Source organism: Dendropsophus ebraccatus, chromosome 5 (assembly GCF_027789765.1).
Source record: "Dendropsophus ebraccatus isolate aDenEbr1 chromosome 5, aDenEbr1.pat, whole genome shotgun sequence".
Classification (NCBI taxonomy): Eukaryota; Metazoa; Chordata; class Amphibia; order Anura; family Hylidae; genus Dendropsophus; species Dendropsophus ebraccatus.
In genome coordinates, this window is record NC_091458.1 from 43,848,045 (window position 1) to 43,863,305 (window position 15,261).

At 42.7% G+C, this 15,261-nt stretch overlaps 1 protein-coding gene across 2 annotated transcripts in view; it reads left to right on the forward strand.

The window, feature by feature from the left end:
• ATP7B (ATPase copper transporting beta) overlaps positions 1–15,261 on the forward strand; it is a 52,866-nt gene that overhangs the window by 13,271 nt on the left and 24,334 nt on the right. The window contains exons 2-4 of one of the 2 annotated variants that reach the window (XM_069969976.1): positions 2,171–2,289; positions 12,431–13,628; positions 14,124–14,372. In XM_069969976.1, coding sequence (XP_069826077.1) covers positions 2,179–2,289; positions 12,431–13,628; positions 14,124–14,372 — 1,558 coding nt within the window. In that variant the 5' untranslated portion in view covers positions 2,171–2,178. Of the gene's footprint in view, positions 1–2,170; positions 2,290–6,237; positions 6,585–12,430; positions 13,629–14,123; positions 14,373–15,261 lie in introns of those variants that run through there. The other variant, XM_069969975.1, reaches the window with a different exon arrangement.

Sequence of the window (15,261 nt, forward strand, 5' to 3'; positions counted from 1 at the left end):
CAGTCCTTGTTCCTTGTTCCTGTCCGCTGTTCCCGGTCCCTAGTCCCTGTCCTCTGCCTCCCTATTGTTCCTAAGTACTGTCTGCCACCTGCGATTACGCCTACAGACCATCTCCTGCCTACTGCTCCTGCCACGCCTCGCCTGCTGTCACTAGCAACCAAGCCAGGGGTAGCGACCTGGGGGTCGCCTGCCGCAGCAAGTCCATCCCGCCTTGCGGCGGGCTCTGGTGAGAACCAGCGTCCCCTTAGACTCCGCTCCCTGGTGAGGTTAGTGCCATCGCTAGTGACGGTTCAGTGGATCCACGACTCCAGGCGTTACACTGTTATATTAGATTTAAAATGTTTTGCACCCTCTGCAATGTTTTTACAACAAAGGCACATTCTCCTCCCACATTTGAACACCCTACTATTGATCTGGCATGTTTTAACCCCTACTGAGCTATTTTCTTTATTGTGTTTCAGTCTACTGGGGACAACAAAGTTTCTAATAGTCTTGCCCCTACGAAATGTTATACCTGATTTTTCAGGGATAATCCCCCTGAGGATCTGATCCATTCTCAAGATTGCCAATATTTTTGGAGAGTGTTTCTGATTGGTTCATTACTGTCATTGAACCTTGTTATAAAATTTCTATATCTTGTAATCTCTTTTTTCTTTCTTTGTCTAGGTAGCACTAAGTCCCTTTGAGAGGTGCCCAGATTTTTTCTAAATCCCTCATCTACCAGATTTTTGGGGTATCCCCTCTCAGTAAAACACTCTTTTAAAATAAGTCCTTGTTCTTTATAATCTTGGTGCAGTTTTTCCTGATCCTATAAAACTGTCAACTGTTTTAAAGTTAGTTTTAGTAAAAAAAAAATTGAGTCCATATGACTCACTACTAAATCTAAAAACACACTTTTTTCACTATCCATATTTGAGGTAAAACGTAGCCCCCAGTCATTAGAGTTTAAATACTCAACAAACACAAGGGCAGATTCAGGCGTACCCCTCCAAATAATGAATAAATCATCAATGTACCTTTTATAGTAAATGATGTGTTCAGTGGACCAGGGGGACCGCGATATATAGGAGGACTCGAAACGCCCCATGAATAAATTAGCATAACTGGGCGCGGCCCGAGTCCCCATCGCGGTCCACCTTATCTGATGGTAAAAAAAATTATGTGTTAAAATGAACCTCATGCTGTTCACCAAAACCTCGATCTGTGGGTCTTTAAAATTACCACTTTTCATTAAAAAGAAACGCATAGCCTCCAAACCCCGCTTGTGTTCAATGTTGGAGTAGAGAGGGCAGTCACATCTAGAGATAAAAATAGAAAGTCATCACTTCATTCCATATCCATTAGGTCCCTAATCAGGGAGCTGGAATCTTTCAAATAAGAAGGGAGCTGGACCACTAAATCCTGTAGGAAGAGATCAACGTAATGAGAAAGGTTAGCAGTTAAACCACCTATACCTGATATAATAGGCCTACCAGGAGGATGAGTAAGGCTTTTGTGCACCTTTGGCAGGTGGTAGAAGAAAGGCACTTTTGGATGTTTCATGTTCAAAATTTTTTTTTCCCGTTTATTTAGAAGGCCATCCCTAAAACCATTTTCAATCAAATTATGATACTCAGCAGCATACTCACCATGAGGGTTAGATGTAAGTTTCCTGTAATAGGTCTCATTCTGTAAGATGTTCTCCGCTTCTAAAATATAATCCTCTTTATTCTGCACTACAACACTACCCTCTTTGTCAGACTCTCGAATGACAATACTATCATTCTTCTGTAAGTTCGCCAGAGATATTTTTTCTTTTTTAGTAAGGTTACCCTTAGTTTTGCCTATAATGACAGGAATTTTCTTAAAATCCTCCATGACCAGTTCATAAAAGGTCTGGAGGTGATGGCCTCTCTGCTGGAGGGGGTAAAAGTTGGACTGTCCATGTACATTTTGGTGAATATACTCATTTTCTGCCTTTTCGGTCCCTACCATCAGTATATCTTTTTTAACTATTTCAAAGTGTCTGGCAAGAGTGAGCTTACGAACAAAGGAGTTTAAGTCCAAAAATAGATCAAAATCACTGGCACTTTGAGGGACAAAAAATGTATTGTCTATAACAGTAGGGAACAAACATATGTAGCGGAATGTGCATTGGTTTAATTGTACTATACCACCTCTTACCTTGCAGTAAAGATAATGTCTAGAAAGACATACCTGAAAAATGAGGAGGAAGAAGTACGGTTACTCAATCCTACTGAAGAGGAAAATGTTGAGAAACCCAGTATATCTCACCAGTATACAAGCAAGGTAAGAGAGAGATGCCTAGCCATCATTTTTGGGTTTATTACACTAGTCATCTACTATAATCCCCTTGCACTGCCTGTTTCTTTATAGCTGACTTGTATTTTTAAACTGTCACTGTCGTTTAAATTTTTTTGCAGAAATCAATAGTACAGGCGATTTTAAGTAACTTTGTAATTGGGTTTATAGCTCTCCCCCCTGTCTTCATGGTTTTCTATGGAGAGGGGAAGGGTAGAAGGAGATGAGGCACCAAAACAGGACAACAAAGAGTTAATTTACAGCTACATCACTGGGCTATCTTCTCTGAAGTCAGCACTGACCTCTCTGATCTCTGAATACCGGCTTTCACACAGGTCCCATGGTGTAATCCTTCGTCCTCTGCTGGTGACTAATCTCCCCCTCCCCTCTCCATAGGTTACACAGGGGCACGTCTGATGTAAAAGAGATGAGATTTCCTGGTAATGAGCAGTGAATGAGAGAGAGGGGGGGGGGTGACCTGGGGAAAGTCTTTTTGAATGCAGATAATGGCATATTTGCCTAATAAACCCAATTACAAAGTTTCTTAAAGGGGTAGTGCGGCGCTAAGAAATTATTCACAAAATAACACACATTACAAAGTTATACAACTTTGTAATGTATGTTATGTATGTGAATCGCCCCCTTTCCCGTGTTCCCCCACCCCCGCACGTGGACCCGGAAGTGTAGTGTACCATACATACCTGACGTGCGTCGTCCCCAACCCCGATCTTCTGTCAACGACGTAATCTTCGGGAGGCTGGCCGAATCACTGCAGCCGTCCCTGATGCCGGCCCCCCTCTGCCGCGTCATCGGCTGCTCAGCCGCGATTGGCTGAGCTTAACTGTGCTCAGCCAATCACGGCTGAGCAGCTGATGACGCGTCCGCGTTATCACCCCAGCTGCCCCATCTTCTCCCCCTGCCCCCCAGCTTCTCCCCTATCACCCCAGCTGCCCCCCATCTTCTCCGCCTGCCCCCCAGCTTCTCCCCTGTCACCACAGCTCCTCCCCCTGTCCCCCTGCCCCTATTAACCCAGCTGCCCCCCATCTTCTCCCCCTGCCCCCCAGCTTCTCCCCTGTCACTACAGCTGCTCCACCTCCCTCTGTCACCTTAGCTGCTCTCCCTGTCCCCCAGCTTCTCCCCCTCCCCCTGTCACCCCAGCTGCTCCCCCTGCCCCCCAGCTTCTCCCCCTCCCCCTGTCAGTGTCACCCCAGCTGTTTCCCCTGTCACCCCAGCTGCTCCCCCTTCCCCTGTCACCCCAGCTGCTTCCCGTCACCCCAGCTGCTCCCCCTGTCCCTGCCCCCCTAGCTGCTCTCCTTGCCCCCCCTAGCTGCTTTCCCTACCCCAGCCACCCCAGCTACTCCCCCTGTCCCTGTCACATCCAGCTGCTCCCTCTGTCCCTGCCACCCCCAGCTGCCTCCCTTCCCCAGTCAACCCCAGCTGCCCCTTTGCAGATGAGTTGTGGTCGGAGAAGTCTTCATGATGGCTGCCAGATGGAGAGGAAAGCAAAGAGTGAGCGACAGCAATTGGAGAAGACGTCACCTGTGAGTCATTAGTAACTGCACTGTAATCACTTCTATAGTATGCAGAGCCTGGGCACCATTGGGGTCTAAATAGGTCAGTGTATTGTTTGCTGTAGTGTACTGACACAGCCCCGCGGTCATTAAAGTACACTAGCGCAAACTTTTGAACTAGAATCCAATTACTACAACTCCCAGCATATCCTGAGGGCTGCAGACTGTCAGTAAATGCTGGGAGTTGTAGTGCCTGCAGCTGTTGTAGTTGGGTCCTAGGTGCATTATACACTGGATGCTTTGTGACATATAAGAATACATAGATCTGTGGGGGCTCAGTGTAGGGAAGTGACCCCAGAACATCACTAATAGGGGATAGAACAAAACCAGCTACCCCTATCCCTATTATTGATGTTCTGGGGTCACTTCCCTACACTGAGCCCCCACAGATCTATGTATTCTTATATGCCACAAAGCATCCAGTGTATAATGCACCTAGGACCAAGCTACATCAGCTGCAGGCACTACAACTCCCAGCATGTACTGACAGTGCAGCCCCCAGGATATGCTGGGAGTTGTAGTACACTATAGACAGATGTATTGCTGGACTGTCAGGGCTGATGGTTGTCACCCACAGATTGCAGCCACCAGTGATTTATTAAAGAGTTGTCTTCTCAGAGACTACAACTCCCAGCATACCCTGAGAGCTGTATAAATGTAGGGGGTTCTGAGAGTTTTAGTTCGACTGAAAATGTTTTTAAAGAAGGATTTGTCACAGATACAGATGAATCCAGAAAAGGATGGGGTCAGCATGTTGTGTCTCACTGGTTCTATATTGGTGGGCCCCAAGGATCATTTCCTCTGGTGGGCCCCTTGTACCCCAGTCCGACACTGGACAGAAGCGATCCCCAAACTAAGACGTTCCCGGCCTCCTTCCTTCCTCCTTCACGTCTGTTTGATGAGAAGAGCGGGCATCAAGCAGAGCATCAGGCACCCCAGTACCCAGCACCCAGTACTGCTGACAGCCAGGGGGTGCTGCTCAGGCCTGCAACTGTGGCAGGGTCCCGCGGAGAACTACAGCTACCAGGACACCACTGGGGATTGGGGGGGAGAACTACAGCATCGCTACGTTTAATATTGATGTGCGACTCATGGCTGTTTGAGCCTTATCATAGGCTCTATAAGCAAGCGCCAATCTAGCAGAACGGCGCTACTTACCCAGGAGATCAGGCTATGTAATATGGTACTAACACAGTGGCTAAGAGCATACAGAAAGTGCTGGATTCTCACATTGCGTTATTAACACAAACACAATGTGAGAACCCACCCTGATACTCACCCCCTTCCCGCACCTGTCTCTAGGGCCTGGCATCTTCCTCTGCACTGCAGCCTTTAGTGACCATTCACGTACAAAACAGAGGAGGATGCTGAATCACACAGCCAGGAGCGAGGAGGGGTCTGTGCTAAGTCGCCTACAGTAAGCTGACATCTGTATAGATCGCGATATTGTTTTGGGTTTTTTTGGGCTGGGGGGGGGGGGGTTGGAGTGGGGGGCCTCCACCAACTTTAATCGGGCCCTGCACGTAAGTATCACTTTATTATTATTATGTTCCCACTCGCCCGCACTGTTTTTTTTTTGTTTGACTGAAGTACTCCTTCAGGGAGGGTTCACACGTAACAGATCTGCAGCGGTTTTCACGCTGCAAGTTCATTCTGGTTTGCTTTGGGGGATCCTGGCATATGTAATTGTATTGAAAGTGACAGTGAAGGGTTCCACAGCGGATCTGTTACGTGTAAACCACCCTTTAACTTCAAGTGCAGAACAGCTTTTTTTTCTTTTGCAGGAAATTACTTTTTCTGAGCAAACTAATGATACACTGACATGCAGTGATATCTGTCTTCTAAAAAAGAGGTTCTGCAGTGGTATGTTATATAAAATAATGTACCCTCTGCTACATTACAAGGAATTGTTCAATTCTATGACCTGTATAAATGCTCTCAGCCTGCACCCTCATGCCTTTATATAGTCTAGGAACTCATTGATGACTTTTAGTTATTATATATTTATATTATTTTTATGCCATGTTCACAGTAGTGTACTCCCCATTTTTACCAAAAAACAGAGGTAAGTCCAAAACCCAGAATGGTACATATAGTTTTCTGTGTATCAGTTAAAATTCTGGTTTCGGCTACAAATTCTGACCACAGTGAGCGCCAACATTCTGCACATAGCCTTAAAGGGGTAGTTCAGCAGAAATGTATTATAACACATGTAGCCCTATAGTAAATGATAAGAGCAGTGATTTTGCACACGGGTGGAGGGTGAAATGCAGCCAAGTCATTGTGTACGCTCAGTTCAGCAGCTATGTGATATGTATGAGAGGGACGGCCCTCCTGTGCTCACTCGCACGGCTGTGTGCAGACTACACACTTCTCAGAGTAGCAAAAATGCCAATTCATATTAAGAGATAAGAATGTGGAAATAGCCGAGTGCAGCCTATAAAAGCTGGATCATGCCCATCGCTGCGGCTCACATCTTACATCTCACCAGTCAACATGGAGCAGCAATTTAAAATGATTTTGGGTGAATTTAACATCAATGAAAAGGAAGAGAGAGGACATGCTAAAAGTAACAATGTAGTGCTGAGCACCCAGGGGGAGTCTCATGATACTCAGCATGGAAGTCCTAACTTAAAGGACTGTCCGGACACTTCCAAGAAAAGGGTAAAACCAGGAATAATGGACGGAGATCCTGAAGACCCCAAAGAAAAGGTCAGTGGGCTCAGAGCCAAGATTTCATATCATGTGAATTTCCAGCTATATAAAAGGAACAGTGATCCTATTGTGCGGAGTGATTTTTAGATTTTGCCTATTGATGTCATTAAGTGGAAAAAAAAAAAACTCCATAAAGACACAAGTGATAGGATGTGCTGAGATTTAGAAAAAAACTGCAAGCACTAAAAATTTAAAATCTTAAACTTTTTTTAAAATAGTTTTTGCTGTATCCTTACACTCTCGATCTTGTTTTACAGGACATGCAGTATAGTTCTTTTCTTACAGTATCTTATGTGAATGTATATGTTTAATAATATGTTTAGTTTTCAGAATGGGAATGTAAAATTATGAAATGAAAAATCCGACAAAGGTAAACTAAGGAAACCTGTGATTAGGAAAGACTTTTGGCATGTGAAAAGTTTTCATCAGTCAAGGTCTCACTGCTGTGACCCCCCACCACCACCGATCAGGAGAACAAGCCAGACGAAGAGGGTTTACTACCCTTCTGTCAATCATCTCCATGCCCAAGACTTATAATGGCGGAGATGACTGCAAGACAGAGTATGAAATGCATTACCCTGTACTCCTCCTGATCAGTGGAGGTCTCTGCAAAAGACCCTGACCAGTCAAAACTTTTCACATGTCCCTGAGACAAGTCTTAATGACAGGAAATACTTCTAGCAGTTTGTTTTTTTTTAAAGATAAGAATGTGTTTTTTGTTCTCCTATTGGCTGACTGCACTTTCATCTTGCATTTCTTAATATTTCTTGTACAGTAATTGCAGTTCTGCACAAATTCAGTTGCGACCATCCACTTAAGCAAAGCCAGATGGACATCATTTCAAATGCCCCTGCCCCTCAAATAAGGATCTTGCCTCAGTTTCGGAGTCTTAGGCTCCATAAGTGTATCCGTATTTTCGGATCTGCAATTATGGATGAATTTAGGGACCATTGATTTCAATTGGGTTGTTCACACTGTCCGTAGTTTAACAGACCCATAATCCGTGCCGCAGAAATTCCTGACAAGCTCTAGTATGGGCTTTAATTGCAGTACAGATTCACCCATAGAAGTTTATGGGAGCATCTGTAATTTGTGGACATTACGGAAGTAACATCTGTAACATCTGCAAAAAATATTGATTACGGATGCACTATGGACAAATTTTTTGCGGAACGCGGTTGATTACAGACATAATATACAGTCCTAAAAAAACTACTGATTGTGTGAATGTAGCCTTACCCAGAGGTTTTGTTAAAGGGGAATATAACCGGCTGATAGCCTGCTATAGCGCTGGGGGCGATGAAGTGGAAGGTATTTGTCTTACCTTCCTCCTCTGCATCGGTCCCATGCTGTTAGTTGAATTATACTCCGCTACGGAGCAGCATTAGAAGGACTGCTGCGTCAATTTGCCCATCCCCTCTAATGATAATCAATGGAAGGGGTGAGCTGGATTAACTAGCAGTGCTTTTAATGGTGCTCCAGAGTGGAGTTTACCCTGACTAACAGCACAGGATCGGTGCAGAGGAGGAAGTAAGACACATACCTTCCTCCTCAGCGTGCCCGGTTCTATAGCAGGCTATTAGCAGGTTAGAATTGTCTAACCTGCTGATATTTCCCCTTTATGGTGCGTTCACACCTACAGGATCTGCAGCTGATTTTCTACAGCAGATTTCATTTAAATAACTGAACACAGCATCAAATCTGCTGCAGATCCTGTAGGTGTGAACGCACCCTTAATGTTTTTTTATGGTATCTTTCCTTTGCAGTGATTCAAACTGATGACAAATTGATTTAAGTTTGCATTAGTTGTACAATCCATTGTCTTATCCTTAGGGTACAGTGTGACAGTATGGTTGACATCATACTGGCAGAATCGTGCAGGCATTGGCCACTGTGTGGATGTGTAGGTTTATACCCTTAACTTTGATTTCAATTACTAAAAAAAAACTGATTGTGATTAAACTGATGACAAAATTTCCTGCAAAGAAAACACAACTTGTTCGGAATAACGGTAGCGTTTTGTGGAGTGGGGTTTCTAGGTCCCACCAGGGCAAACCAGGTCATCTATTGGCGAACGGTTGAGAGAGTCCGATACACATCATACAGACAGCTGAATTCAACATAAGCGACAGGGACAGCCTCTGACTGTATTGGCCTCACGTCCGTGATTGCGGGTGCCCCATGGATATGACTCCATGGGCTGTCCCTACATTTTGCTGAGTTCAGACACTGAGTTCAGACACCGACAGATCAAAACTTTTGACTTGTCTCTGCAACATGTCAAAAGATTTTGAGAATGACAAGGACGCGTTAATGTTTTACATTTGTTGTGCCGATTATTTATCCAAATCACGTGCGGTGCTGCTTTCTAGAGTAGGGATTATAACTTTGCCAGCAATATAGATAGCGTTAATGTATTAAGGACATCCTTACGCTTCTTCTGACACTGAGATGGAGCACTTTATCTTGTAGGCTAGGCTACACTCCAAATAACATGGTGCTCTATAATGTCATTATTTATCACAGCCAAACTTGCACAATCCCAAAGGGGATGAAACATATACACGTATTCACCACAGTCTCTCAGGAGCCAATTAATACTATACATCTTTAATATCTTCTAAAGTGTAAGAGGCGTCATAGTTTTTTCCATATTCTTAATAAAGTGATGTTCAAGCTACAGCTTATTCCAGAATTGCCATGTCAGCAGTTCCCTAATTAAATGTTATTATGTCTTTTATATTAATATATGTCTCTGCGCAGAAAACAGACTAAATACTGCTTCTATTCTGTAGGGAACTCAGAATCCTCTGCTTGTAAACAAAGAGAGTCCACTAATTCAATTATTTCCTTAATTTATGCATTTATATAGAGCCAGATCCAGCGGACGGTAGACTGTGTTATATGCCAGCATGCCATTCTCCCCACTTGCCAATGTACAACGCAAAATATAACTCATCAGATGTGAACAAGTTTGCAATTAATTTTTTTCATCTGTTTTTGCAAAAAATCAGATGGAAAAATGGATGCATTTGTGTTCATCTTTTAATACGTTTTTCTTGATTTCCTTTATAAAAATAAAAGGATCAAAACACATCAGTTTTTTTAACGTACACAAAAACATACTTTACCTTATTTTTGTGTACGTTAAAAAAAACCGGATGCATATTGATCCTCTTTTTTATATGATAGAAGTCAATGGAAGAAACAGATCAAAACGAATGCACACAAATGCATCAGTTTTACATCTATTTTTTGCAAAAACGGATGAAAAAAACGTAGTGTGAACCCAGCCTAACAAAAAATAATCTAGGATACTGCAAACAACAGAACAAATAAGGAAGGTGTGGGTATTAGAATGGCTGGGCAACAGTGCTGGCACCTGGTTTCCGTCTATGTGCAAATACCATCAAAATTTTAATCCCCTTCGATCCTCAGCTATTATATAGCTGTCATTTCATCACTCAGTTCTTTATTTTGTTGTGTGAAGCAATAGATGAGATTCCAAATGCAGATTAGTGTATGATTCCAAAGTCCAGAAGTATTTTCTCAAGGACATTAATTTAAAATATGTAAATATTAAGGCGTTATTACTACCGTCATGTGTCCCATTACTTACTATTTCCTTGTTGAAACTATTGACCTCCAGTACCCGACCAAACAATATAATATTAGTATAATAATAAATGGCGTGGGCATGGACACAAAGCTGGAACTGTAAGGGCCCGTTCACAATACAAAATAGGCGCCAAAATCCTGCCTTCTGTTTAAATGGGAGGGCACGCACGCCTCTGCTCTCTGTGCTCCCTGAATTTTCTGCGATGTTTCCGTAGTGTGAACGGCCTTAAGGCTTCATCCACACATCAGCTTTTCTTCTGGGACCTCAGATATTATTGATGTCCTGGCGAAACCATCCATCTTGCATCCTTTATTTCGGATGTACAAAAATTAATGGGAGGGCCACTGGGAGGAGCTTGCCTAGAAGTTTCTCGACTATGCTTCAGTAAAAACGGACAGCACATAGATAGTGCATCCCTATGTTGTCTGTTTTAAACTGACCCATTGACTTCGACTGGGGCCATATAAGTGCAGGTCCTACTTTTTTTTGCAGAACGGATCTGGTCAAAAACATATCTTTTATCAAATCGGATGACCACATTAAAATCAATGGGTCCTTTGTGGATGTGAGCATGAGGCCTAAAGAAGAAACCATCAGTTACTGTCCCCAGCCCCTTACAATGCATTCTACCTTTACAAACACTTGTGAAACAATGGGTCATTCCAAAGAACTGGACTACATGCAGTCTATTAAAATCAATGCATCCAACAGGGGTACACTATGATATATGTGGGCACGCTTTTCTCTTCACTTGCTGGTGTATACCCCAAAATATAACTCATCAGATGTGAACATATCCTCTTAAAGGGGTTTTCCTATACACAGAATAGGGGACAAGTAAGAGATCGTGGTGGTGGTGGTGGGGGTTTGGGGTCCTGCCTCTGCGTTGCCACATGACCTACATCTCTATGTATTCTCCATAGAGAGAACCGTGTACAGCACTCGGTTCTTGCTGGCAGCTCCATAGAGAATGAATAGAGCCATGGACCACTTGCTGTCCCCGCAGCTGTATTCAAAACAAAGGAGCTGGAGGCTGATCTGGAGATCGCTGGGAGGCACGGAGTTTGGACCTCCCGTGATTTCTTACTTGTCCCTGTTCCTATTGATAGGGGACAAGTAAGTTTTAATTGGAAAAACCCTTTAGGTTTAATATAGAATAATCTAGAATACCATACACAACAAATACGGAAGGTGTGGTTATTAAAATTGCTGGGGCATCAGGACTGGCACCTGGTTTCTGTCTATGTGTAAATATCATGTAAATTTTAATCCTCTTCCATCCTCGGCTGTTACATAGCTGTCATTTCACCACTCAGTTCTTTGTTTTTCTGCAGTAAAGCAAAAGATGAGATTCCAAATCTAAATTAGTGTATAATTCCAATGTCATCAGAATTATTTTCTTATATCTCAAGTATTTCCTATGACTGAGGTGTGGCATTACAGTATTACTACCATCATGTACCCAGTTACTTAGTATTTCATTATCAGAATTGAATTATTAAAAGGGGAACTCCTATTGGGATCCCATAAAAAATAAAATGCACAAAAAACATATAGGTGTACTTACCGATTCCCACTTGTCTACCTTGCCCCAGATTCAAACTTTTACTATTGAACCCAGTTTTACATCATGGCACCCGGCCAGGAAACTACATTTCCCGGCATACATTGCACCTTAGAGCTTCTGGGTACCCTCCCCTGTCTTGTAGTATCTGCCCACCATTGGCTCAATCTGCTTCAGCTTTGCACAGTAAGCACATTATCTATCTATCTATCTATCTATCTATCTATCTTTCTGTCTGTCTACCTATCTATTCATCTACATAGATAGATTAGAGAAAGAGAGATGGAGACAACAGTGTCTCCTTTCCCCTATACTACTCAGGAGAGGCCGTTACAGATGAGGTGTTACAGCAGCTTGCCTGGCAACAGAAGAGACAGAGATCATGTGGTCTCTGTCTCAGAAGGGAGAGGGAGGACAGAGGAGCCGTGGACCAGGAAGTGAGGATTTTCTGCAACTTCAGGGTGTAAGTCAGGATGTGCTACAGACAAACAGTCCAGTTCATGTCATAGAAACTTATTACAAACAAATTTATATTATAAACAGCGTTAAATCTATGAATAAGTAGTTTAAGCACCTTGTTTATAGATATACTGATAAAGTTCTGTTCACATTTGCACAAGATTTTGCAATTTTAATAGTCTATTGAAATTTTCTTCCTAGACTTCTGAAAGCTATGGCCTTCTCAAGACAAATCATACAGCGTCACAGAGAAAACCAAGATTTGCTTTTGACAACAGAGGCTATGAAGGTAGCCTCAGTGACCTTACCGACTCAAATCATGACATTAGTTTGGTTGTGGTGGGAATTATAGGTATGACCTGCCAGTCGTGCGTCCAGTCTATTGAAGGAAGGATCTCAAAAATACCAAACGTGGTCAGCATAAAGGTTTACCTTGATCAAGGGAAGGCTACAGTATGTTACATAACTTCTGAAATAACCCCTCAGAAGATCTGTGAGGAAATCGAAGATATGGGTTTTGATGCTCACGTACAAGAGTGCCAAGAACTTTCACCATCTCTACAAGGAATCCATACTAAAGAGGATTTGGTAAAAATCAGGGTAGAGGGAATGACTTGCCAGTCTTGTGTCAATACGATTGAGGGAAAAATTGGTAAAATTCAAGGGGTAGAAAAAATCAAGGTTTCACTTGCAAATCAAGAAGCAGCAATTGTATACTGCCCACAGTACATCCAGCCAGAAGACCTCCAAAAACACATTGATGATATGGGCTTTGTGGCTTCTGTCAAAAGTAAGCCAGATCCATCCAAGCTTGGAATAATTAACATTGAACCTTTACAAAGTATTTCAACAGAACCCAAGCTCGTAAGTATTGGAGCTACAGGCAACACGAAGGCGAGAACCATTCAGATAGAGGGAATGCATTGTAAATCATGTGTGTACAATATAGAGAGTTCTGTCTCTGAACTCCCTGGTGTTCAGAGTATTAAAGTCTCTCTTGAGAACAAAAATGCCGCAATATCTTTTATCGAGGGCGTTACGTGCCTAGTGACCATAAAAGAGACAATTGAAGCACTTCCACCAGGACATTTTAAGGTTACCCTACCCGTAGATAATGAAATGAGTCCTGCATTAAGATCAAACTCATCCCCTCATTCACCCACCCAACAAAACCTAAGAAACACCACCAGGACAGCATCAATCAGTATTGGAGGAATGACTTGTGGGTCTTGCGTGTCAACCATTGAGAACACAATCTCTCAAAGGAAAGGAGTACAATCCATATCAGTGTCATTACCTGAAGGGATGGGGACAATTCTCTATAACCACACAGAAACCAACTCTGAGGAGTTAAGAGCAGCTATAGAAGACATGGGCTTTGACGCTACTCTTACTTCTGGTATGTGTTTTTCATTGCTGTAATATTATATTGGCAATATTTTGTAATTTGTGAAGAGCATGGACATGTATCACCTAGATTTTGACTAGAAACAGATACCAAGACGTTCTTTTTATCTATTTTCTGTTATCTGCTTCTATTTTCGGTAATTTTCATGGGGGGCAGCTGGTTTTGACTGTACTTTTAGATATATGCTTTACAGTAAGCCCCATGGACATAGACAACAGTAGACAGGTTATGTCCAATTGGCATGAATGGGAAACGTTACTGGGCATTCTGTACAAGCTTTGTATAGGTCATTCTACAGGGAGGGGGAGGCTGAGCTGTGAGCTTCATCTACTGTATTTTCTATAGAGCAAGTGTAACATTCTGCTCATTCTGGGCTAAGTAGTCATGTGGGTGGTCCTACTCAGTGATTGACAGCACCAAGTATTGATGAACTTTTTGAGATTTTTTTTGTGTGACAGCTATTAATGATATTCTGTGTTCTTGTAGATTCCTTACTGACTACCAGAAGTAATCATCCGAGTTTCACAGTATGTGAAGTAAAGCAAAAGTCTCCAGAGACAGTCAAGAAAAAAAAATTGCATCACGATTACATTGTGGATGATCTCCCTCAGAAAACTCACCCGGACATCCCTCTGTTGGAAAATACTAAACCCCAGAAATGCATCTTACAAGTCACCGGCATGACGTGCGCCTCATGTGTCTCCAACATTGAGAGAAACCTGAAGAAGAAAGATGGTATCTGCTTTGTGTTACAATTTAGTATTTTAGTTTTGTTAATAAAGGTCTCATGTGATGTTCAGCCATGCTGGGCATTAAAAAGGGAGGATATGTTATAGGGGTTTTCTCGAAAAAATCCTCAGGATAAGCCATCAATATTAGATCAGTGGGGTTCTGACACCCAGCACTCCCTATTCATCAGCTGTGAGCCAGGGCCACATTAGGCAAGAAGCAGACAGCTCCACACATTGTATAGTGGCCATCCTGGGTAACTGCAGATCAGCTCCCATTCACTGCAATGGGAGCTGGGCTGCTGTAACATCACATGTCCTCTACATAAAGTATGGAGCTATCTGCCTCCAGCTCTGTTTCATAGAGGTCATCAATGAATTTTACCTACATATGGTCGAGCCTCATGACCTTTATTCTCATGTTATTTGCCATTGATACGGTTTTGATACAATTACCCGGCTCTGGTAATATTTTGGTATTGCTTAAGCTATAAGGGTGCAATATCATGTAGGTACCAGAGAGCCACATACAGTTCTGATTCCTCGGTTGGGAACATGGGGATAACCAATGAATATAAAATGGTTAATTAGTCGCTACCTTAGGCTATGTTCACACACAGTATTTTTGCTTAGTTTTTTGCAACCAAAACTAGTAATGGATTAAATACTCAGAAAGGCTATGTTCACACACTATTGAAATTGAGTGGATGGCTGTAATTTAGTGGCAAATAACGGCCGTTATTTCAAAACGATGTCTGTTGTTTTAAAAAAAAAAAACAGAAATCCACTCCTGGCTTTGGTTGAAAAATACTGAGCAAAAATACTGTGTGTGAACCTAGCCTTAAAGTAGAACATCAGCCGTATCGTAACACCTGTACATAATGTGCGCTATATGT